The sequence below is a fragment of the Myotis yumanensis genome, unplaced genomic scaffold, assembly GCF_028538775.1.
Source record: "Myotis yumanensis isolate MYYU_CA2020_CCGP unplaced genomic scaffold, mMyoYum1.0.hap1 SCAF_11, whole genome shotgun sequence".
In the NCBI taxonomy this organism is placed as follows: domain Eukaryota; kingdom Metazoa; phylum Chordata; class Mammalia; order Chiroptera; family Vespertilionidae; genus Myotis; species Myotis yumanensis.
The window spans coordinates 55,994,438-56,018,560 of record NW_027223762.1 but is presented as its reverse complement, the minus strand read 5'-3'; the positions used below and the strand labels follow the sequence as shown (position 1 = coordinate 56,018,560).

The following is a 24,123-nucleotide window of genomic DNA, read 5'->3' as shown; positions in this document are numbered from 1 at the left end:
GGAATCAACCAATGAATGCAGCGTGAATATGAATGGGTGAGACAACAAATCTCTCTATCTCCCTCTAAAATCAATAATTTTTTTTTTTAAGAAAGAAATTGTGGTGCGGGGGGGGCGGGGGGGCACGCCAAAAACAAGCGCCACAGTTAACAGGCAGTCGAAGGGCTCGAGGAGGAGGCGCCAGCTGCCCCTCTGGGCGAAGGGGATAACTCTGCCCCCTCGGGTTGAGCGCCGATCTGCCCCAGCACCGGCAGCACCGGCAGCAGCACCGGCAGCCCTCCTCCGGGCCGGGTGGCCGAGAGTCACTCCGTGATTCGCAGCTAACGCTCAGAGTGAGCACTCCCACGGCTCACGGGTTCCAGCGCAGCAGAAAGAAGGGGTGGGTGGCCAGAAATGGTCTCGGCTCCGCTCTTGCAGACCCCCGGGGAGCAGGACTAGGAACTTGCCCTGCGGTGAGCCTGGCCGCTGGTGGTGCGCATGTGCATGCACCCCGCAGAAAGATACCCAGCTTAAGGAGAGTTAAAGCAATGGCAAGTCGTGGGGCGCCAGGGTGAGGAGTCTGGGGAGGTAGTGAATGATGGTTGTCATTCCTAAGGGGTGGTGATCACCTGCTAAGAGTGCACAACCTAAGTGGCTTATTCTTGTTCCGGTGGCACCGGAGTTGGGTCCAAGAGGCAGCCTCCCGCCCTTGCTCCCCACGCCCCTGGCGCGCCCTCGGAGTGGGTCAGGGCGACGCCAGCAGCTCCCCTCCCCGTTCCCGCGCCGGTCCCCTGGGGCGCGCCCTGCGGGACGGCGGGCGGGGCGGGCGGGGCGGGCAGCGGCCTGGGCTCCTCCCTCCTCTGCCCAGCGCCCCTGTTCTTAATCCGCGGGCGCGAGGGCCCGGGTCATTGGCCTCCACCGAGCCACCCAGCGGTCATCGCGGAGCAGAGCCGCGCGTCCCATCCCGAAGCCGACGCAGCCCGCCGGCATGGCCCCCGCAGCGGCGTCGGGGGGCAGCTCCCTGCCCAGCGGCCTCGCGGTCTTCACCACCTTCCCCGACCTGCTCTTCATCCTCGAGTTTGTAAGTGGCTCGCGCACCCGCGCTGGGGAGTGATTCGCAAGCGGCGCAGTCCCGGCCGCACAAGGGTGTGGGGCCAGGGTGCGGAGGGTCTCCCGTCCCCTGACCCCACTACCCTTTCAGTCCTTTGGCCCCTTCTAGACCAACGACAATAGGAAACACAGACTTAAGAGGGAAAACCAAGCGGGCCAGGTCCCTTCGTTGCGCGCCGGTTCCAAAGCTGCGCCGGCTTCGCAAGGGCCACGCAGAAGAAGCCCTATTGGAAAGCGATGTCCACTTAGAGGTGCCCAGCTTTTTCCAGGGTTTGGATTTGTTTGTTAAAGTCTGCAAAAGAATCCTGAGCTCACCAGCCCAGGTTTGGAGATGAGGCTGGTGTCGTAGAAGGAGCAAAACAGGCTGTGGTTTGCTCCACTGGTGCGCTTTTGTGTTGGCTGGGAGGTGTGCAGGCAGAGCGATCCCGTGGCTGGGCTGACCTTGAGCTGCCAAGGCCTCAGCAACTGCGCTTGGTCTCTCCTTGCCCTGGAGCGCGCAGCTGCGGTGGCGGCGGGAAGGGAAGGTGCTCCCCAGGTGCCACGGCTCTTACCTGGAAGGGGGCGAGCTGTGTTTATTTTGTGGATTTGGACGTGAAAGTCATGGAGACTCCTTTCTTGTACCCCCACCACAGAGGTGGCTGCCTGGAGAGCTGGTAGGAAAAGAAAATGGCCAAACCTGACTGTTTAAAAATGGGACCCCAGTTTCTTACTGCCTGATGGAGGCAGAAGGGTGATCCCCAAAGGAAGCAGGTTCTGCCATCCATGGCGGGTTTGGGGGGCTGCAAGGGGACTAAGGGGCCCCAGGTTGCCTCGTGGCACTGGATCACTGAGCTCATGAGAGTTGAATTGATCCCAAACCTGGGTATATTCAGAGGGACTTCAAATCCTGGGCTAGCCAGAATCAAGGCAATGACACCCAGAAGAAGCCCTGGTCCAACCCCCGCCAGATGTAGATAGGGACTCTCCCTGTGCCCGGCAGAGTGGGGAGGGGCTGTGCCACTGGTACATTCATTCCCCAAAGGGCTCATTCCCCTGCGCTTGCCTTAGGCTGGGTGACTGATGAAAACGCGCCTGCAGTGCTCCTAAGGAATGGTGCTTCCTGTAGAGGCTACTGGACTGTTCTTAGGAAGGCAGGGTTTTCTGACCGAAAGAGAAGATGGCTGCTGGCGGGTGTGATGGGGCAGAGGCATTTTTAAACAAGGAAAGCTCTCCCTAGTGTCTCTTCAATTGCCCCCAATGGGTGGCTCACTCTGTGTAGCTGTCTGGGGAGCATTATAGCAAGAACCATGAGTGAGTGTTATTGGGCTCCATGAGGAAGATTCTGGAGGGCCCCCCTCTTGCCTTCACAAGAGCTGGCTCAGGTGGCAGCAGGCGGTGGCAGGTTAGGGTCTGGCTTCCCCGTGCCCTCTGCTTGCTCTTGGTGTAGCAGCTTAGGGGAAGGAACGCCCCTGCCCAGTGCCCTCACGGTCTTCACTTTCCCTGAGGTAGGAACAGCCCACAGAGCCATCTTCAAAGGAGGGTCAGGAGGACCCCCACCGCCACCCCACCAAGTGAAGGGAGAGAACAGGGGTGTGGGAAATATAACCAGAGCCAGGGATTAGTGGAAACTTACTCCTCCAGGTGGTGACCTGCGATGGTGGGGGCTTCTAGAAGAAATAATTCTTCCTGCCAGAACACTTCGTTCTCACCTGTCTTATCAGTTGTTTTTTTTTTTTTCTCTTCTACCTCAGCCCTGTTCCCTCCACTCTTTTCCTGAGAGGCCCTGGATGCCAGGTTGTCTTCCCTCTCTTCCTCTCTAGGTTGGGGGTGGGCTCAGAGGGGGCGGGAGAGCAGAAAGAAGGCAGACACAGCCCTGCGTGTTCGAGTTCGCCTCTGCAGGATTGTAAATGCAAAGCTGCCTGTGTCTCCATGTGTAGGGAAAGTAGGATTAAAGGGCCTAGGCCAGTGATGGAGAACCTTTTGAACTCGGCGTGTCAGCATTTTGAAAAACCCTAACTTATCTCTGGTGCCGTGTCACATATAGAAATTTTTTTATATTTGCAACCATAGTAAAACAAAGACTTATACTTTTAATATTTATTTTATATATTTAAATGCCATTTAACAAAGAAAAATCAACCAAAAAAATGAGTTTGCGTGTCACCTCTGACACGCGTGTCATATGTTCACCATCACCGGCCTAGGCGGTGCTGCCACGCTGGGAGGTGTTTCTAAATTACGGACTCTTACAACTCAACAACAAAAAGATGAGCAACCCAATTAAAAAACGGGTAAAGGACTTGAGCAGACATTTCTCCAAAGAAGATACGCACAGGGCACATGGCCAATAAGCACATAATGTTGTCATCCAGGGAAACAACATCAAAACCACAGTGAGGTGCCACTGCACACAAAACTAGGATGACATTTTAAAAAACGGAAAGTGAGAAGTGCTGGCCAGGTTGTGGAGAAAATGGAACTCTCGTGCATTAATGGTGGGAATGGAAAGTGGTTCATCTGCTATGAGAAACTGGTGGGTCCTCAAAAAAAACAACAACAAAAAACCCCCATATGATCCAGCAATTCCATGCCCAGGTTTATAACCAAAAGAATGCAAAGCAGGGACCTGACCAAATCCACGGGCAGGCGTGTTCATCACGCACCACCCGCAATAACCAACAGCTAGAAACAGCCGAGGCCCATCAATGAACAGATTGTGATTAGCCATACAAGGGGAGATTTTTCTCAGCCATAGGAAGGAATCCAGCACTAATACATACTGCAAAGTTGAAGCACTGCTGGAAACACTGTGCTGAGTAGAGGTCACCTATTGTTGGTTCTGTTTATATAAAATATCCAGAAAGGTAAATCCATAGAAATACAACACAAACTGGTGGTTGCCAGGGGCTGAGAGGAGAGGGAAAGGGGGTTGCAGCAACTGCTTACTGGGTACAGGTTCCTCTTGGGGTGATGGACATGTTTGGGAATTCAATAGAGATGGTGGCTGCACAATATTGTGAATATATTAAATGTCATTGAATTGGTCAGTTTTAAGTGGTGAATTTTATGTTGCTTGAATGTCACTTTGGTTTTTTTAATTTCAAATATTACAGGAAAGTTTATATATAAAACTTTCATAGGCACCCGGGTAATTATCATTGAACTTGGTCAAATCTGAATTACCCTGCTCCTGCATCCTCAGGACCACCTCAGGCTACATGTGCTGAGCTGTACTTGCCCTGCTTTACCTGTTTTCACAGGATGAAAACAGCCCCTACATATCTTTCTGTGGCACTTTCCATGCAGCACTGAGGGTTCTACATGTGCACACGGGTGTGTTGTGATGTACACACCCCAGAAGCAGACTTACTGGGAGGCTGCAGAAGCTTAATGAAGCTCAGGACCCCACTTGCTCAGCCCCTTCCAAAACCCTGCCCCATTTTGTATTCTTTTACAAAGAAGGTCCCCAAGTCCTATAAGCTTCAGGCTAAACCTGGACCTTCCTGACTCTCACTAGCAGCCCATGAAAGTCACCATTGTTTCTCATCCTTGCCACACTTGGTAGCGTCAGACAGTGTAGTTTTTTGCTCATACGATGGGTGTGAAATGCTTATTTCTTTATATCAGCGAGTTGTTGATTATTCACTCTTCATGTTCCCATGCTTGACCTCCCAGTAGCCTGGGAGGTGCAGATGTCAAACTTTGGCCTCCAGGGGTAACCAGGGTGGAGCTCATTCCCCTCCCAAGGTAGGAAAACTGCCCAGGGGAGCTAGGAAAGGAGGCGACTCAGGGTGTGGCCTGGCTGCTTTCCCCTGGTGCAGCACCCCTACCCCAGAGCTTATGACCTCTGACCCCTGCAGGGCCCTCACAGGAAGTGAGCACCCCCAGAGCCACACAGGCCATGCTGTTGTTGCAGGCAGTGGAGCACAAGTGTACCCCCTATAGACCCAGATGAAATGTTAATTGTCTCCCCATTCCCAACAACTCACCCCAGGGCTCTGCTTCTGTCCTGTCTTCTCTTCCCCGCCCCCTCCCCACCACCCCCTGCACCACTACCGCCATGGGGGACTTTTCCTATTAAATCCACAGTCTCAGTTTCTTCTCCTTCTATAAGTCATGGACTTATGACACTCAAGCCACCATTCACAGAACAGGAGGCTCACATGGGATGTTTTTTGTCTCAGCTCTAGCCAGAGGCCTAAAGGGAAGCCTCTCACAAGGTGCCCTGAGAGACACCCCACCACACACCCACATACACACTTCCAAACTGTGAAAAGGAAGTGCCTGAAAATGGGTTATGGAATTACTAATTCCCAGCCTCCTCCCGGCCTATATGAGGTGGAGCCACGGGAAGCATGAGAGGGCATTTCTTTGATGAGAGTGTGCTAGGGTGCCACCCACCTCTCTGGCAGCATTCCCCTCCTTGGAGGTGGTGAGAGGCAGTGCTTTGTAGGTGAGCACTTGGGGTGGGGATTCGGAGGGGTGGGGGGAGGGTATCTGGGATCGGTTTACAGTGAACTGGACACACTAGTTACTAATATGAGACCATTTCTGTGACTCAAAGTGACTGGGAACCTCTTATTTGATTGTGACCAGGCAAGTCCCAGGACCTGCCCTAGATTTCTACCTGCCAGGAGTGGGCACTGGGGTTCTGGGGGACACAGTGATACAGCTGTTTTCTGAAGGTTGGTCCACATTCTGGCTGCACTGAGCAGGCAGCATCTGAACTCCTAGCAGAGGAGGGCTGCAAAGTCACAGAAACCCAGTTTTGTGGGCCTGAAAGGAAACTGAGGCTCAGAGAGAGGATGCAGTTGCCCCATAACTTGGTCTCCAGGGTGGCACTTCCTGCAGTGAATCACATCCAGGTTTCTGCATTTCCTCGGATGCCCATGGTGCACTTTTGCCTATAGCACAAGGGACCATGACTAGGTGGCCCTGCCCCACCCCACCCCGGGCAGCCCTGGGCAATGCCTGGCTCCCTTCTTGCACCCTGAGAATGAAGGGACAGCTCAGAGCCATTGGGGAGCTCACAGCCCTCTGGGCCTGCTTGTCAAAAACACACTGGAGGTTTTGAAACACTAGGTCCAGGGCAAGTCCAAGAATCTGCATCTGAGCCCTGGCTGGTAGCTCAATGGTTAGAGCGTTGGCCCAAGTACCAAAGGACTGCTGGTTGGATTCCTGGTCAGGGCACATGCCTGGGTTTCGGGCTCAATCCTGGAGGGATGGGTACAGGAAGCAGCCAATCTAGGTTATGCTCTCACAGCCATATTTTTTTCTCTCTCCCTCTCACTTCCTCTCACTCTAGAAATCAATAAAAACATTTTTTTAAAAGAATCTGCATTTGATAAGGGCTGCACAGGCCCCATGGTCACCTGTAGGCCAGCTCACCCCTCAACGTTTTTAGGCAGGGACAGAGTAGTGGGGACACAGGGAGATTCCGGGATGCCACTCCGCCATCCCCGCTCTCCACTGCCTGGCCATGGCGCACACAGTAGGCCAGCTTCTCAGCCTGAAGTTTCTCTTCAGCAATGGGTAGCAGAGTTAGAAGAAATTAATGCCGAATTTTTACGTGCACAGCAGCAGTTGAGCAAGAATTTAATCAACAGAAAGTAAGACTTACAGAGGGCTGAAGAGGGCTGACAGGAGATGGGAAAGCTGGTGGCACTCTGCAAGTCACGGTGGAGGTTGGCATGAATGAGAAACGGTTTTGATCTTCCAGGAAGTGTAGTCTACTGGGGTAGGTAATACATTTTGTGCAGTACCATCTTTGTTTGAATATATGTTAAGTACCATGAGAAATAAGTTCTACCTAATTCTTCTCTGTGTTCATGTGAATGTGTTAAACTTTGTGTGATGGTCTGTTCTTGTCACGATGACCTGTGATGCCTTTGATGTGTGTGTATAAAGTCACGGCAGCATCTCCTCCAATGACCAACTCAAACTCACGGGGATGCTGGCTAGTGACACCCCTTCCCCTTCACCTCTCACACCAGTCATTCTGTCGCTTGGGCACCCTCTCACAGCCTTTCTTTCTGTCTTTGCTCATTCAATAAATTCAGTTAATCTGGGACGGGGGAGAGGGGGGGGAGAAGGAATAGAAGGGACAGTATCCAGTGAGAGGCTGGGACAGGGAGCCAGGCGCCCTAGGTTCTCCTGGGTTCAGAGAAGGCACCTTCGCTGCTCCCAGGGAAGTTTCTCTGCTGCCCAGCCAGGGACCTCTCCTGCGGTCACAGTGACTGAGCACGGCTGTGTCCACGGACTCCTGGCCTTGTCCCTACCTTGTGCTGCGGCCCCCTCTCCTAGCTGCTTAGAAGGGGTAAGGGCACTGCCCAGGGTTTCTCCTTTCCTCCTCTCTGAAGGGAGGGAAGAATTCCAGGCAGAGGTCTCTAAGGGATTTGTCCTCCAGTTGAGAAGTGACTTTTCCAGTTTTTCAAGAACCAGAGGCCTGCTTTGATCCGGAGTCAGTGACTCTGAGCTGTTCTCTGGAAACGGGGCTGAGCTTGGGGATGGGATAGTCGTGCATATGTCATCACAACCAAGCTGTACTGGAAAGGGGTGCCTGGCGCAGACGGGGTAATGCCTGTAGATGCCTGCGGTGCTCTCAGGGGGGTAGGAGGGTCCCAGATGCCATTGCAGGGGCAGTTCCAGCTGGGGACAAAGGCTGACTATTTGCACCTACACCGTGCCTGCTGCCCAGGAGGGTTGGGGAGTACACGATGCACTGGCTTAGGAATGGCTTTGCTCTGCTCTGGGCTACAGACGCATTCTGTGAGGGAAGGGCTGGGGGGGGGGGGGGGGGACTGAGCCAAATGGGGCCTGGCTCAGGCCGGAGGGGGCCAGCTTGTCCAGACCTGGATGGGGGCTGGGAGCTGACTCAAATGGACACAGGCAGCCCAGGGTCCCAGTGGGGAACGGGGGCTTCCTCTCAGGAGGGTTTTGGACCAACGGCCCCCTGGGCAGACTGATAAGGTACCCCAGCAGGTGTTCTTTTCTGGTGCGGATGGATGTGAGGACAGGGGGTGAGTGGCACCCCTGGTCCCAGAGGCACTGGAGCCGCAGGGAAGTGTAGGCACTGGTTTTCTCTGCATCGGGGCCTGGCCTTCTGCATTCGGGGGGAAGGAAGGACTTGGTTCCTGGTAGCTCCTGCTGGGCACCAGGGTGATGTCCAGGCATGAATTCTCTGCTACCCTTAGTCCGGGCTCTCTACCACCCCTACTTCACTCATAGCTCGTGTTCTGCCCACCTTGGGGCAAAACAGCCCCTGTGTTGAATCACTTTAATGCTCCAAAGCCCTAGAGCCTGAGAAAAATATGTGGGAACTAGAAGAAAGGCCTTGTCGCCAGCATCGCAGGTTGATGCACGCAGCAGGGGGAAGAGGACGCCAGGGCCAGCTGACCTGAAATTCCACCCCAGAGCCGCTCCTGTTAGAGTGCAGGTGGGCGGGAGGGGAGGCGTGGAAAGAGGAGGAGGAGTGAGGAGGACCCCAGAAACTCTGGCTCCAACTTTGGAGGCCCTTAGAGTGCCAAGGGTGCGGGCTTGATGGGGGGCACTCCAGAAAAAGAGCAAATGGAGAACAGAAGATAAGTGGCACCCCCACACCTGTTAGTGGGGTGGGGTACAGTTCCTGACAAGGGTCATGGTGATGGGCCCGGGATGAGGACTGCAACCTGTGCCTGCAGAAGGGGCTGATGTCCTGGAGTTCTGCCTTCTGCTTGTTTTTGGTCTTAAACACAAACCTTGCTATTCTTTTCCTCTGAAAGAACAGAGGCTACTGAGCAGTGGTGGGGGGGGGGGGGCGGGGAGGGCCTCCTCGGGCCACCTCTGCAGTCTCTTCGCCTGGACCCAGGGCAGTGGGAGCAGGACGCAGGCTAAAGGGCTGGTCTGCTCTCCCTCCGTGTCACTGTTCTCACGGGGAATTCGGTGGGCCGCCTGTGGGTCACCTTGGGGACCCGTCACGGGTACGGAGACCAGCCTTCCGAGCAGTGAAGTGGGGATGTAATAGCACCTGCCTCCAGGACGCTGTGAGAAGTCAGCGAGTGTCACACACAAGGCTCTCACAATAACGTGACGCACAGAACTGACTGCGCAGTAGCTGTTAGGGTGGGTCATTATCGAGTCACTAACACTCACACCTGCTCTAGATCAGCTGGCCAGTCAGGACAAATGGGGGCCGAAAGGCCGATCCGGCACCCTGTTTTGCCTCGGGTTCCCTTCTAGAGCCGGGGGTCGAGGCAGAGGGTGCCCTTCTAGAGCGGGGTGTGTAAGGCAGAGGGTGCCCTTCTAGAGCGGGGTGTGTAAGGCAGAGGGTGCCCTTCTAGAGCGGGGTGTGTAAGGCAGAGGGTGCCCTTCTAGAGCGGGGTGTGTAAGGCAGAGGGTGCCCTTCTAGAGCGGGGTGTGTAAGGCAGAGGGTGCCCTTCTAGAGCGGGTGTGCGAGGCAGAGGGTGCCCTTCTAGAGCGGGGTGTGTAAGGCAGAGGGTGCCCTTCTAGAGCGGGGTGTGTAAGGCAGAGGGTGCCCTTCTAGAGCGGGGTGTGTAAGGCAGAGGGTGTCCTTCTAGAGCGGGGTGAGCGAGGCAGAGGGTGCCCTTCTAGAGCGGGGTGTGTAAGGCAGAGGGTGCCCTTCTAGAGCGGGGTGTGTAAGGCAGAGGGTGTCCTTCTAGAGCGGGGTGAGCGAGGCAGAGGGTGCCCTTCTAGAGCGGGTGAGCGAGGCAGAGGGTGCCCTTCTAGAGCGGGGTGAGTGAGGCAGAGGGTGCCCTTCTAGAGCGGGGTGAGTGAGGCAGAGGGTGCCCTTCTAGAGCGGGGTGTGTAAGGCAGAGGGTGTCCTTCTAGAGCGGGGTGAGCGAGGCAGAGGGTGCCCTTCTAGAGCGGGGTGAGCGAGGCAGAGGGTGCCCTTCTAGAGCGGGGTGAGCGAGGCAGAGGGTGCCCTTCTAGAGCGGGTGAGCGAGGCAGAGGGTGCCCTTCTAGAGCGGGGTGAGTGAGGCAGAGGTGAGTGAGATTTGGGAGTGTGGGGGGACTATGGGGGCCACACTTGACTTGTACCAAGAGTCACCTCACACTGCAGACACCACCCTCTGTGGGGCCTTCCCAGGGCCTCCTCAGCCTGGAGCTGCCCCTGCCAGGCAGATGGGGTGGCGAGGGGGAGGCGGGCCTCGGCTGACCTGCCCTGCCTCTGCCTGGGGCGGGGCACTTCCTGAGCCTCCCTCCTGCCAGCCTGGTGCCAGGGCGGTGGGAGAGCTTGTGAGTTTTGAGTGTGATGAGAATGGTTGCATCTGCCCGAAGGCAAAGGACCGAGTACCAGTGGCGCAGGATTAGTCCTTTCAAAAACGATTTGTCATCGTGGGTGCCAGTGCCTCGCCGTCTGGAAGCCCTCGGTTCAGGGGGATGCAGGCTCTGGCATGAGAGCGTGCCCCACTCCCCCAGCCTCCATCCTGCCCTGCACTGCGTGCTGCTAAGCCGGGCACAGTTGGACTGAGCGGCCTGGCAGGCAGGGAACCACCAGCTTTGGGTCTTAGGATCCTTTTCAGAACCAGCCCCGAAGTCCTCCCTGGTCTCCCTGAAGCGCTCCTTTGGTGCAGGTGACGTGGTGGGGCTGAATCCTCCACCCTTCAGGCCCGACTTCCCAACACCTCGCCCTGGAAGCCGCCCCTGAGTGCACCCCTTCCTAGCACTCAGCACCCGTACTGCATACCCTGCTGTGGTCTGTCTCCTCCCTGGACCCCGAGTTTTCCCATATTCCTCACAGGCTGTGAGCCGTCAGGGTGCACCGGAGGGTCGGGGCTGGCCTCTCGCTCCCACCTGGCTAGTGGTTATGCCTCACAGGGTGAGTCCTTGACCCCAGGCAGACAGAAGAGGAAACTGAGGATTGCCACCAAACCCCAGGAGACCCTGGGGACCCGGAGAGAGGCTTGGGGTGCTGGATGGGCAGTTTGCAGGCACACGCCTGTTTTGTTGGTTTTGCTGACGGATTCGGTGACTCCCTTACTGCCTTTTGTTTTTTTGCACTGAAGCCACTCCCTCCTGGTCTAGCGTGTCCGAGGTGGATTCTGTCTTTCACAGGTGGCTTACCCGTATTTTCCACGGAACCTCCTGTTTCTGTTTATCCTGCTGAGTAAAGCCAGTGGGCTATAGGTGTGGCAGGTAAAATTTTCCATCCAGCTGAGGACATGCCTGAGGAGAGCCCCCAGCTCTGTGGATCTGAGAGGAGTGCTCCTATATTTGGGACCTGGTGGCTGCCCGGGTGCAGAGGTGTGGTGGACACGAACAGAAGACGTCCCTGCCCCTGGAGGCAGTGGGGTAGCAGGCCTGAGCAGGGGCCTCCTCCCGCCACACTCGCCCTGTTAATATCAACTGTGCGTGTGCACTCACCCCCATCTCTTTAAATCCCGTCTCTACCGGCCCCTTCACAAACAGAATCCACCTCTCCTCCCCACCAGTCCTGGTCTTGCCTTCAGATTAGATAAAGGGGCACAATCGCAGACCCTTGGGAGGGATGATGGCATGATGGGTCCCTCTGAGAGGAAGGAACCTGCTAATGAAGGAGCCTGGAGGGCAGAGCAACTGCTGTAGGTAAACTCAGCACCACCGCAGCGTACATCTCCTCGGAGTAGGTCAGATGCCTAGTAAGTGCCTTGTCAGGTGGCAGCGGGGGAGGGGGTCTCCCACACAATCCTCTGACCTGCCCCAGCTGCCTCCCCATGGGGTCAGAGTAGGGGATCCTGTGCGAAGGTCTGGGCTTCATCCCTGTCCTGGGCAGAGGTGTCTAGCTGGTCACCCTCACTGGGGCCCCAATACTTTCACCAAGACCCTGCCCTTGGTGGGCCCAGAGCTACACCAGGGGGCTGGTGGCAAGGCTGGGAGGGAGGGGGCAGAACAGGAGAGGGGGCTCTGGGCAGTAGTGTGTGTCTGTGGGTGACTGTCCCCCGGGTGCACCTGCCCGCAGTGCTGACTGTCCTCCTGGTCACTCCTGGCGTCTGTTAGATGCACAAGTGAACAAATGGATGAACGAGTGGGTGAGGGAGTGAGCAAGTGAGGGCAGGGTCTCCTTGGACTCTCTTTGTGCTTTTGAAGGTGTTTTTAAATTCTGGGTCCCTACAATATCCAGGGAATTGGAGCAATTCCTCTGCACTGAGTTTCTCCACAAGGAGGTGGGGCTCACGCAAGGACCAGAGAAGCCGACAGAGCCCCTCTGTGTCTGATTCCTGCCATCCCGCCCTTCAGAACAGGAGGGTCCCCAGCCTCCCTCTCAGACCCGCCTTCCAAAGGGAAGAGCCAGGGGAGCCTGAGGGAGGCCTCAGGGTTTGGGATGCTGGGTCTTCCCCCCTGACCGCCCTCTCCGCATTCTCCTGCCTCCTGGTGCTTACGTGCTGTCCTGGCCGAGTCACCCACCCACTGCCCTCCGGAGGGTGAGTTACCCCTGGCTGCTAACAGTTCAGTGAGTGCAGACGTTTCCAACAACACGGGTCGGAGCTGCTGTCCCTGCTGGCCTGGGGAAGCACCGACAGGCGTGGTGCTCATGCCGTGGGGACGTGCCTCCTGTGCTGTGGCCAATCTTTTCTTCTTCCTGGGGACCTGAGCAAAGCGGCAGGACAACCAAGCTCTGGTTGCACAAGGGCTGTGGCCAGTGTCCTTACCTCTCAAGAGCCCAGGGCACCGCTGTCTGTTCACATGCACCGTCCCGACCCCAGGTGCTCAGAGCTGTGGGCCGCACCACCGGGTGTGCATATGCAAAGCCCAGGGCGGGGAGCTCTTGGGTCCACGTCCTGACATATGTGTTATTGGAAGAGTGCCCGCTGGGGAGACCCTGACAGAGTACAGCAGAGCCCCGAGAAAATATCCAGAGAATCTGAGCAATTCCTCTGCACTGAGCTCAGCTGTCCGAGTCCCCAGGCGGAGACACTGGGCCATTGTGGACAGCGAGCCCCTCCGGCACTGCGCAGGCAAGGGCACCGCCTTGCCAATCTCAAGAATGTGCCGAAGATTCCTTTCTCCCTTTGCAACCGAGGCTCATTGTTTAAAGGCAGCACTTCGCATACTTTGATGTTCTTTGTGTGTGTGTTGTGGAGGCAGACACAGTTCTCTCCACTTTTTATTTCTGAGAAATCATAGGTTTTCCTCTTTTTGACGCTTTTGAAGGTGTTTTTAAATTCTGGGTTCCTACGATGTTCGGAGTGGATACTGTGCAGTCCTAGACCTGGGATTTTCACCTGGTTACAATTGTGACTGCAGCATGCGGTGTCCTCATCTGTGCCAGGTGTTCTGCAGGTATAATCCCATTCACTCAAGCCCCAGGGACAGGGACGGCGCCGGGTGGTCTCAGACAAATGTCTCTAAGTCCCTGGCCTGAACTCTCTCTGGGACCCAGATCCCCAAACTGGGTGGCAGGTGGGACCTGGGCTAACACGATGTGGTTCTCAGCTCTACTCCTCATTTCAATCACTCGAGACACCTTGGAAAAGCACCAATGCCCAGGGTCTGACTCTACTGGGCAGAAGCAGTTACAGGACAAGCGACAGACATCCAGGCTCCCGTTGAAGGCCTTGGCAGGTGTTTCCCTAACAGCCCGTGGAGGATGCTCTGGAAACTCCTGTCAGACAGAAGGAGGGCTCCCGTCTCCAACGCCCAGCAGGCCAGCCTGTGACACCAGCCATGCACTGCTCCATTTCACTGCAGTGAATTTTAGGGAACAGAGATATTAAGTAACTTGCCCAGGGGCAACAGGCTACCCAGCTAGTAAGTGGCAGAGCTGGAATTCAGATTCTTCTTCTAAAGTATACACCAAGCATGTCAAACTCAAAGGCTAACACGGGCCAAATAAACAAGGTTTAAGTTTGTGTGGGCCGCAAAAATCAACAGCTTCAATTTTCATAGAAACGTAGTTTATTTCAATAGAGACATGCTGAATACAGAGGACTGAAATAAGTGAGTAATCGCTAACATCAAATAATAGAACATTTTTTAAAAGTAATATTTTTTCTTGAACATTTACTTACCAGACACTGAATAACTGCACAAATTAATAAGCATAACACAAATAAACCTATCTTTCTTGTTCTCCGAAAGCGAAATATTTCCAGTTGCACACGCCAAACAAGTCAGTCCAAGACTAATGACGTGGCAATCGGCTGCTAAAATATTCCCTGCTAGTATTAGTGGAGAGAAATGGTGTGCCTGCACATAAGGCGCGTAAGGGAAATGAATGTTAATCAGTCATTAGCGAACATTGTCGTTCGTTATTAATAATTATGTATAACAGGATATTGTAAAAATTAAGTTACAAAATTTTTATTAAAACGTTTCTTACATGCCGTTATATTGGCTGGGCCTCAAAAATATTCGTTGTGGGCCGCATGTGGGCCGCGGGCCGCGAATTTGACATGCTTGGTCTACACCCTGAATAGCCCTCACCTGCTCCCTGAGGGTTAATCCAGATAGAAAAGAGAAAACCTTCTCTAAGTTTACACCAGAGCTTCCCCCAGACTGTCTCCTGAGGACATTTTTTTTGACAAAAAGCATTTGATCAGGTCAACCACAGATGTGAGCTCTTTAGGTCTTTGGGAATGTTGTCTAATTTTTAAAAATATATTTTTTATTAATTTCAGCGAGGAAGGGAGAAGGAGAGAGAGATAGAAATATCAATGATGAGAGAGAATCATTGATTGGCTGCCTCCTGCACACCCCCTGCTGGGGATGGAGTCTGCAACCCTGGCATGTGCCCTTGACTGGAATCAAACCTAGGACCCTTCAGTCCACAGGCCAAAGCTCTATCCACTAAGCCAAACCAGCTAGGGCAGAATTTTGTTTAGTTTTGTACATGATCTTTGGTTCTCAGAAAACCTCAGCAAGGCTCAGCATCCAAATCAGCCTGAATTGAAGGAAGGTTTCCAGTCCTGAAACACTAGGGGAGTTAAGGCCCCAATCACCAGCTCAGCCCCCATTCGTAGACGCTGAGGCTGTGTCCCTGTGTCCAGAGGACATCTGAGGATGAGCTCACGTTCAAGGTAAGACAGGGATTGAGGCTTAAGGTGAGGATAGGGGAAGAAAGGAAACTTGGCATCCAGAACCCAGGCAGGAGCTGGAGCAGGGCATGGCTGGTGTCACAGGCTGGCCGGCTGGGCGTTGGAGACGGGAGCCCTCCTTCGGTCTGACAGGAGTTTCCAGAGCATCCTCCATGGACTGTTAGGGAAACACCTGCCAAGGCCTTCGACGGGAGCCTGGATGTCTGTCACTTGTCCTGTAACTGCTTCTGCCCAGTAGAGTCAGACCCTGGGCATTGGTGCTTTTCCAAGGTGTCTCGAGTGACTTGAATGAGGAGTAGAGCTGAGAACCACACCGTGTTAGCCCAGGTCCCACCTGCCATTCCAATTGGGGATCTGGGTCCCAGAGAGAGAGTTCAGCCCAGGGACTTAGAGACGATTGTCTGAGACCACCCGGCGCCATCCCTGTCATGGTCGATGGTGACCTGCAGGCAGGGGCGGTGGGTGATGGCCTCTGAGCGTTTGCGTCCTGGAAGCTGGGGCCAGTGAGAGTGTTCTTCATGAAGGGAAATACTTGAACCCTCACCTACCCCCTTGCTCTTGACAAATATTTGGCCAGTGGGGTCCTGTGGCTGGGACAGAGGGACTGCTCCCTGCCCAGGGTGCCTTATCTGCTGGGTGTGGGTGCAGCCCTTGCTCTGTTTGCTCTCTGCACACTTGCTGGGCGGAGTGGGGCAGCTCCTGGCTTGCCTTGGTCCCATGATTCACGCAGAATCCCAGCTCTGCCTGTGCGGTCTGGGAGGCCTGCACTTTTTCCAGTCAGTTCTCTCTCGAAGCTCACCCTCCCTCGAGCTCCGTGTCCTGCCACTCCTTGCCCCTCACTTCATGCGCAGCTTCCTGGCCTTCTGACACCCTCACTGCTGCCTCAGCATCCGCTGGGCTGCAACGTCCTCTTTCCTCCCCCCCCCCCCAAAAAAAAGCTGCTTCTTGAGCCTTTGGCCTAGTTAACCAACCAAGTGCATCTCTCCCTTCAAGATTTGGTTGGGGCCCTGCCCCAGCCCACCGGGCCTGGTCATCATCCTGCCGTGAGACTGGTGGCCTCTGTGTCCATCTGCACGGAGCTGTGCATGTCTTACCCCCGGTGCTGGATTGTGCTGAGCAGGGTGCTAGAAGTTTCATGCTCACATCTGTAGTTCCAGCCAGCTCACACCAGTGCTGTGGTTGGCAAACTTCGGCTCGGCAAACCGCAGTTCATAAGCCACATGCGGCTCTTTGGCCCCTTGAGTGTGGCTCTTCCACAAAATACCGGCTCTTCCACAAAATACCAATTTCTACGCATGGACCACGAAGTTTCAATTGCACTGTACGAGCACGCCCACACGTGGTATTTTGTGGAAGAGCCATACTTAAGAGGCCAAAGAGCCGCATGTGCACTAGTGCAATGAGGGGCGACAGCGGTAACTTGTCATTTACAGACTAGGAAGCTGAGGCCATGAGGTTGGATCACTTGCCACAGCCTCTGCTGTCGGATGTGGTAGCGCCTCTCAGGGCTCACATGCAAATGCTGCTCCACGCAGGTGACACGGGGACCTCACCTGTGGCAGGGAGCAGAGCGGTCACAGCTTCTCACACAGCCCCGCCCTGGGATTCTCACAACAGTGGCGTCTGTGCCCAGGGCCCTGCTCACACATGTCTAGCTGGGAATAGGGTCTCTCCACAGCTCAGCCCCCTGTCCCCAGGGCTGTTCTGCTCCCACCTCAGCAGCCCTCCTAGGTGGCCCCCTGTGGCTCCCTCCTGAAGCAGCTGCCTTGCCTTTCTCCCCTGGGCACCTCCTGGGCAGGCTGTGAGGGCAGAAGGCAGGCCCACTGCCTGTCTCCTGGGAGCAAAAGCTGTGGGGTTTAGTCATGTCATCTGTGCTGACAGTCCCTTCTTGTGATGTGTAACTTAAACATGTTTCTGGGGCAGGTGGGCCTAGTGGCATTGCCTTAGAAGAGTCCCCAGCTCTTTCCAGTTTGGAGGCCCCCAGAGAGATGAGACACATCCACGCGGTGTCCCTCAAATGGTGGGGGTCAGAAAGGGCCATGAGTGTGTTTCGAGATAGAGGTATTTTGTAAAAGTCGCCCTGAGAGAGAATTTCTCACCTGGAAAGACATTGTGCTAAATGAAAAAAGCCAATCACAAAAGTCCACGTGTTACATGATTGCACTCACGTGGAAGTTGAGAACAGCGGCATCTATAGGGACAGAGTTGGTGAGTTGTGAAGTAGGGATGGGAGGGGTGGAGGCAAGCGATAGCTAAAGGGCACAAGATTTCTTCTGAGGTGATGAAATTGTTCTAAGTGGACCGGGGATGATGCTTGCACAGCCCTGTGAATGTGGGAGAAACCGTCGAATCGTACACGTGACATGGGTGAATTGTGTGGCATGTGAGTTACATCTCATTTAAAAGAATTTCTCTCCACCATCTCAGTATGAAACCTACCATTATAGATAAACCATGCAATGAAAAGGAAGTCGGCATAATTTTCTGCAGGACCTTTGCAAGGTGGGCTATACCCAGAGGTGGGATGGGTTCTTACCATAGACTCCAGGAAGGAGAGAGAGAGAGAGAGAGAAAGGAAGGGAGGAGGCCTGTTTTTCTACAGAGCTGGAGCATAGTCTTTATGAGGTAAAACCCCACCTGAAGCCGATCAGGAGGTCCGGATTCACCTTGCAGCTTCCCTCTGCCACTGGTGCCAGGAGCTGGACACCAGATACGGTCACATCCAGCGAGAGCATATTCAGGACCCCATGGCGAGCCCTCAGGACAGCGACTTCACTCGGAATTCACCTTGTTTTTCTGGCCCTTGGTTCTAGCCGACAACCCGGGGAAGAGTCCAGGTGAAAGTTAAACGGTCTGTGGGCCAGGGGCTAAGAGCCACCTCCTCAGATTTTGCCATTTCAGGTGCCACTCGTGTGTTAATGTATTTTACAGTTAATCTTTCCCCAAATAACTATATTACTGAGTTAAAATTTAAAAAGTGTTGTGATTCAGCTCCCCTCTGCCCACCCATCCTTGGGGCCAATATTCTAGGAGAGCTCCAGATGCCTGGCTCCACCCTGAGCTTCTCTCTCTGCCTTAGTAACACCAGAGAACGAAAAAGAGAACCATTTTCCTCTTGTGGCATTCGGCGTCCCCCAATGCCACGTCTGCAGACCATGAAAACACCTCCAGCCACTGGGCCCCACACAGGTCCTATCACAAGTGCACCCCCCACGGGCCCCACACAGGTCCCATCACGAGTGCACCCCCTCCATGAGCCCCACACAGGTCCCATCACGAGTGCACCCCCTTAATGAGCTCCACACAGGTCCCATCACGAGTGCACCCCCTTAATGAGCTCCACACAGGTCCCATCACGAGTGCACCCCCTTAATGAGCCCTACACAGGACCCATCACGAGTGCACCCCCTTAATGAGCTCCACACAGGTCCCATCACAAGTGCACCCCCCACGGGCCCCACACAGGTCCCATCACGAGTGCACCCCCCCACGGGCCCCACACAGGTCCCATCACGAGTGCACCCCCTTCATGGTCACCCCAAGCTCTTCTTTTGGGATTGACTCACACGTGGCTCTAGTTCAGCCACACCCATCTAACAGGACCCTGAGGCCAGTTCACTAACTCAGACACCGATGCATGGCTAGACAGGTGTCCCACACCCAGGAGTTAGCTGTGAGCAAGGGACTGCATCCTCTCCACCACCTGGTCCGGCAAAGTGCCATTTTGTACCTAATGGGATACACCTGTTTGGGGCTGGGTGCTGCCAAAGAGACGTGCAGGCTCCTTAGGGCATGTGCCTGGGGAACTGACTTACACAGGTCTGGTCCCCCTGGCATCGTCACCAGGTGACCAGCAGGGGATGCTCAGGAGAGGAGTATCCTAGACCCTTGCCTCTGCTGACCAGCCAGGCACTGACACCCACCCCCCTCTTCCTCTCCGTGCCACTCTCTCTCTCTCTCTCCTCCTAAATCCACGTCCTGCCTGCCTATCAGCACGCTCGCGTCCCTTGGTCAGTGCCCATAAGGCCAAGCCATCTGCTTGATCCTAAAGGCCACCGTGGGTGGAATCTGCACACACATCTTGTTCTATGGCTGCCCAAGGGTTTGTAGCTAATTGATTTTGCTCGTTATTGTAAGGTGTACCTGTGGCCTACTGGGTCTGTCACCGGCCTCAGGCAGCTCAGATGCATCAATAAGAAGGCTTCTGGGCACAGAGGCCCATATCTGATGCATTAGGCCCAGCCTGGTTTTGATAAACCCAGACTCTTCACTGCACTGGTTTTTCCATCAAATGTGATTCTCTCCTGGTGTTTCTCAGCTCAGTGGCCAAGAACACGCATGAGGACCGTGGGCTCTCTTACCCAGCAGGTGGGAGCAGGGACCGCGTGAGTTCAGACCACAGGGCACGTAGGGCTGGGAGCAGACATTTAGGAAACCAGTGCCACGCACCCCAGCACCTGGGAACCTTTAACTGCAAAGCCATGTCCACCATCTCCAGCTCCAAGTACAGGCCTTGACTGGGTGGGGCAGGGGTGAGGCTGAGCTGATTTCACTGGGATGAAGGGGGACGAGGAGAGGGAAGAAAATCTCAAAGGATTCATGGGAGCTCGTCCTCGCAACGTGGAACGGTGGCACTGAGGGGCGTCACTGAGCCCCATGTCTGTCCTCACGCTCCTCTTTGAAAACATGGGCTCACTGCCTCTGGACATCACGGGGGTGTCTTGAGGGTAACAATGGGCAGTGTTTCTCCCAGGCCTGTCCTAGGCCGCCTGGGGAGACTGGGCTGACCTGGGCCCCCCCCACTCCAGCTGGACTCCAGGTGTCAGCGCACCTCCCAGACTTGGGGATCTCAGGGGTCAAATTTCAAAAACCAAACAAAACGCTAATGACACAGGGTGACTAGTTTATTTTGCTGGTCACTACCATTTCATAAAGGAAAGGATATTTTAATATCAAAATACTAGGAAGGATATAACCTCAGAATAAAGAACAACCCTTCTAATGATAAACTAGATGATACATTACCTACTTCTATGTACCTCAATTTCTGACAGATGGGTCAGTACCTCACTCATATGGTTGTTGTGAGGATTAACTAAGATTTTATATATATATATTTTTTAATCCTCACCTGAGGACATTTTCATTGATTATTTTTTAGACAGAAGGGGAGGGAGGGAAACATCAATTGGTTGCCTCCCGCATGCTCCCCAACCAGGGCTGAGGATCAAACCTGAAACCTATGTGTCCTGACTGGAAATCAAACCTCCCGTCTTTCAGTGGACTGAGCCACACTTCTACCAACCGAGCCGCACCGGTCAGGGCCTGAGTTAATATTTTCAGGACAGTGCCTGGTATATAAATGTGATATAAGCATTTATCAAATTGGAAATCTGAATTGTATTTTTAAAAATGGAAAAAGCAATCAGGCAGGGGATTGGAGAGACGGGGAGAGGTGATCCGAGCCTAGAGGGGATGAGAGAGTCTTCCCCATGAGGACAGTGTCCGCGTGCTCTCTGCCTCCCTTCCGTTTCCTGCCCAGCGTGACCTCTGGTCTGGCCCTCCCCGGCCCCATGCTCACCCCTCCCTCCCGCGCTCCCTCTGCAGGTCTTCGGGGGCCTGGTGTGGATTCTGATCGCCTCATCACTGGTGCCCATGCCACTGGTCCAGGGATGGGTGATGTTCGTGTCTGTGTTCTGCTTCGTGGCCACCACTACCCTGTTCGTCCTGTACATAATCGGTGCCCACGGAGGGGAGGCTTCCTGGGTCACCCTGGTGAGTCCCAGCCTGGGATGTCTCGGGCGGGGGGGGGGGGGGGGTGGAACAGCAGTGTTGGACCCTCTTCCCAGGAGGCTGGCTTTTCCCGTGCTGGGCGAGGCTGCCCTGTAGACATGCCCCACCCATGTTCCAAGTTCAAGTTGTCCAGGCAGCCAGGGCTCCCTGCCGCCGGGAGGTCTTCTTCACGGAAACCCAGCAGCCCACCCCTGCCCTCACTGCCGGCACCGTCCTCGAGGCTCCTCCTTCCTCAGGAGGGCTGGCTTCCACCTTGCCCTTGGCGTTGGCCTTGGCTGCCCAATGTGAGGCCATGCTTATTGCCCAGCTCACAGTCACGCCTCCTACAGCAGGGTTGCCAGCGAGGGACTTGGAGGGGGCGGGAGATGACCTGTGGTCTCCATCCGCATAAATTCTGCCTCGAGGCCCATGGAGAGGGTAACACTGGAGACACCTGCCGTTACCTGCCCTGAAGTGGGTGCGGATTTGCCTGGGCCTCTCGCCCTGCGCTGGCCACCAAGCCACATCCTCCCTGGGACTGGGAACTGCTCAGGTCCGGAGCCATTTCCACCGATTAAATAAATGCCGAGCTGCTCTTGTGCCCCACCCTCCCTTCTTGGTCCCACCTCAGGGGAAAACAGCGTCCCTTCTTCATCGAAGCCCTTGCTCTGGCCCCAAACCAGAGAGAGAAATCTCTGCTGGAAAGCACTGATTAGTTTGTGAGGAGGGCACCGGCGGGGGTGGTGATGGGAGGGTAAGGGGGACCGAAGCCAGGCCGGGTGAGGACAGACGTGGACTGTCCCTCACATCCACGCCGGCCCCACCTCTCTGACCCCGCAGGACGCAGCCTACCACTGCACCGCCGCCCTGTTTTACCTCAGCGCCTCCGTCCTGGAAGCGTTGGCCACCATCCAGATGTACGAGGGCTACACCTACAGGCAGTACCACGAGAACATCTCCGCTGTGGTGAGTCCACCAGCCTCCGCCTTCGCAGCCTCCTCTCCCCCCCCCCCCCGCCCCCACTCAGGCCCCCTTTCTATTGTTTCAGTTCACTAACTTTGAATGAACTACACCTTCCCCTCCTTTCTGAAGAAGCAAAGCCCGGGGAAGGGCAGTGATGGCCCAAGGCTGGCCTCGCCATCAGTCAGTGTTGCGCTGCCCAGGCCCGGGCTGGCCCAGGGCCATGTGCCCGGCCTTCGCGGACGGCAGGTGGGAGAGACATGACAGCCGAGTGTCCGGCCTGGGAGTCCCCCGGGAACACTCTCATTCGACCCTCCCAGCCCCTAGGGTGTAGGCACTGTTATCACGCCAGGTCACGGGGGAGAACCAGGGCCCCAGGAGCCTGTTTCCTGCTCCCGTGGGAGCTTCTGAGGACTTTCTGTGGAGGGTTCTCATGGGTCTGGAATTGCCCAGACGGGGAACTGCCCCCTGCTGGTGGGGGAGGTCTTTTAGGGGGCTGCGCAGACATGTGCGACTGCTCCTTCCAGACAGGGGACTTGGGAGTCCCCGGATGAGTTCTCTTACGTTTGTTATTAAGTAACTCGGCTTACTCATCGCCCCTGGCCAACGAGACTGAAGGGCTCGCCCATGTGTGGAGTAGGGGACAGAGCAGCACGGTGCCGCCGCTGTTAATGGGCATTTTCCAAAGTCACGGAAGCGTGGCCACCCTAAATGCTGTGCCTGGCTTGGAAACTCTTGGCCCTGAGCCCAAGGTCACAAAACCAGGTGCAGATAGTTGACTTGAGGGCAGGCAGCTTTTCGGGAGGCCAGCCACCAGAGTGGGGTGATGGGAGTACAGGGGGCCCAGGGGGAAAGTCAGGGGTGTGACAGCCATCAAGCGACCAATTTCCAGGCCTTCCTTCCCAGCGCCAGAGCGGCTGGCTGGGTCTTCCAGCAGCTTTCTCAGTAAGCACCCCCTTTTGTGCAAAAGCTCAAAATCCCTCCTCTGGGTGCCTGCCCCTCACTTCCTGTGAGCCTGGCCCCTCACCCAGGCCTGTGACATGAAGAGTCATGGAATAAAATCCTGCTGGGGTCTGAGTTGTCCAGGCATCATCGGGACCTTCACCAGAGCCAACAAACCCACATGTTCCTATTTCTCAGCAGAGGCTGCTGGGGCCGCAGTTGGTGGGCTCTGGTCCTGCCGGTGTGGAGGAGGGAAGTTTTCCATGGAGAGTAGTGGATCCTCTTTTTCTGAGGCCCCATTTCTAGATGGTGGCGCCCACATGATCGGGCAAGAAGGTAGATAGCTGACCTTGCACGCCCAGTCCAGTGGATGGGCTGGCCAGCTGGAGCTCTGTGCCGAAAGCATTCTGGGGCCGCATCTGGGCTCAGCAAGGAAGTGCCGTGTGAACGGTGGGAAGCAGTGGCTGGCCGCTCAGGGCGGGTCTGTCGCCCTGAACAAGCGTGAGCAGCCGCCTGGTGCACAGCCCGCTCCTTGCCCTGTCCCCAGCCTGCCCGCTAATGGTCATTCCTCTTGGTTTCAGGTGTTTTCATACGTAGCCACGCTGCTGTACGTGGCCCACGCCGTGTTTTCTTTAATCCGATGGAAGTCTTCATAAAGCGGAGGAAGAACTTTAGCCTAACACCCAGATGTGCTAACCGACAAGCCCGCCTTCCAGCATAACTTTGTAGAATGCAGGCATGCTCTCCGTGGGGGAAAAAAGAAAACAAACCAAAAAAGCCCAACACTGCTTCTATGTTTACTGTCCCACAGACCTCATGTTGGAGTTGGGGGCCAGCCACCTTTAACCTCCAACGAGGCCTGTCTTTCTTGGGTCATTTCCTGTTTTGGGGGCGGGGGGTGGGGTGGAGGGCACTGTCGGGGTGAGAAGTGGGAGCTGTGATCAGAGAGACCCTGGAACGAAGGCCCCTGCTGACGCTGGACGGATCTCACGAACTCTCAGAATTGTCCCGGGCTCTCAGAGCACCCATTTCGAGGCGTGTTTCTAAGTCTTCACGGAGATTCTCCCCGTCACCAGGAATAAAACTCGCCCAACAAATGTTCAGTGTCCACGGTGGAAGATGATAAGCCTTCGAGACACTCCATAAAGTGCCTTTTATGTCCAGTGCTTTGGTGGGTGTTTTTGTATCGGAAACGCCATCACGTCCGCTTTCTTTCTGAGGCCTCCTGGGCTCAGAGTGACTCTAGAGGCAGCGACAGATGGCAGTTCAGGTGGCAGCTGTGTTCTCGGCCACTGCAGTGATCTCAGAGCCTGGCACTGGGCATCCACCCGCCCCAGCTACCAGGGCGTGTGCCAGGATGGCTTCATCC

General features: G+C 55.3%; 1 protein-coding gene across 2 annotated transcripts; it reads left to right on the top strand.

Annotated features, from left to right (window-relative positions):
- On the top strand, positions 1 to 23,559 carry MAL (mal, T cell differentiation protein). 2 transcript variants are annotated; one of them, XM_070429688.1, is made up of 4 exons: positions 1 to 36; positions 20,688 to 20,855; positions 21,693 to 21,818; positions 23,336 to 23,559. In XM_070429688.1, the coding sequence occupies exons 1-4, from the start codon at positions 16 to 18 to the stop codon at positions 23,408 to 23,410; spliced, it is 390 nt and encodes a 129-aa protein (XP_070285789.1). In that variant the 5' UTR covers positions 1 to 15; the 3' UTR covers positions 23,411 to 23,559. The 2 variants fall into 2 exon arrangements, with proteins under 2 accessions (XP_070285789.1, XP_070285788.1); XM_070429687.1 differs by lacking the exon at positions 1 to 36 and adding an exon at positions 854 to 1,060.
- The last annotated feature ends 564 nt before the right edge of the window (positions 23,560 to 24,123 follow it).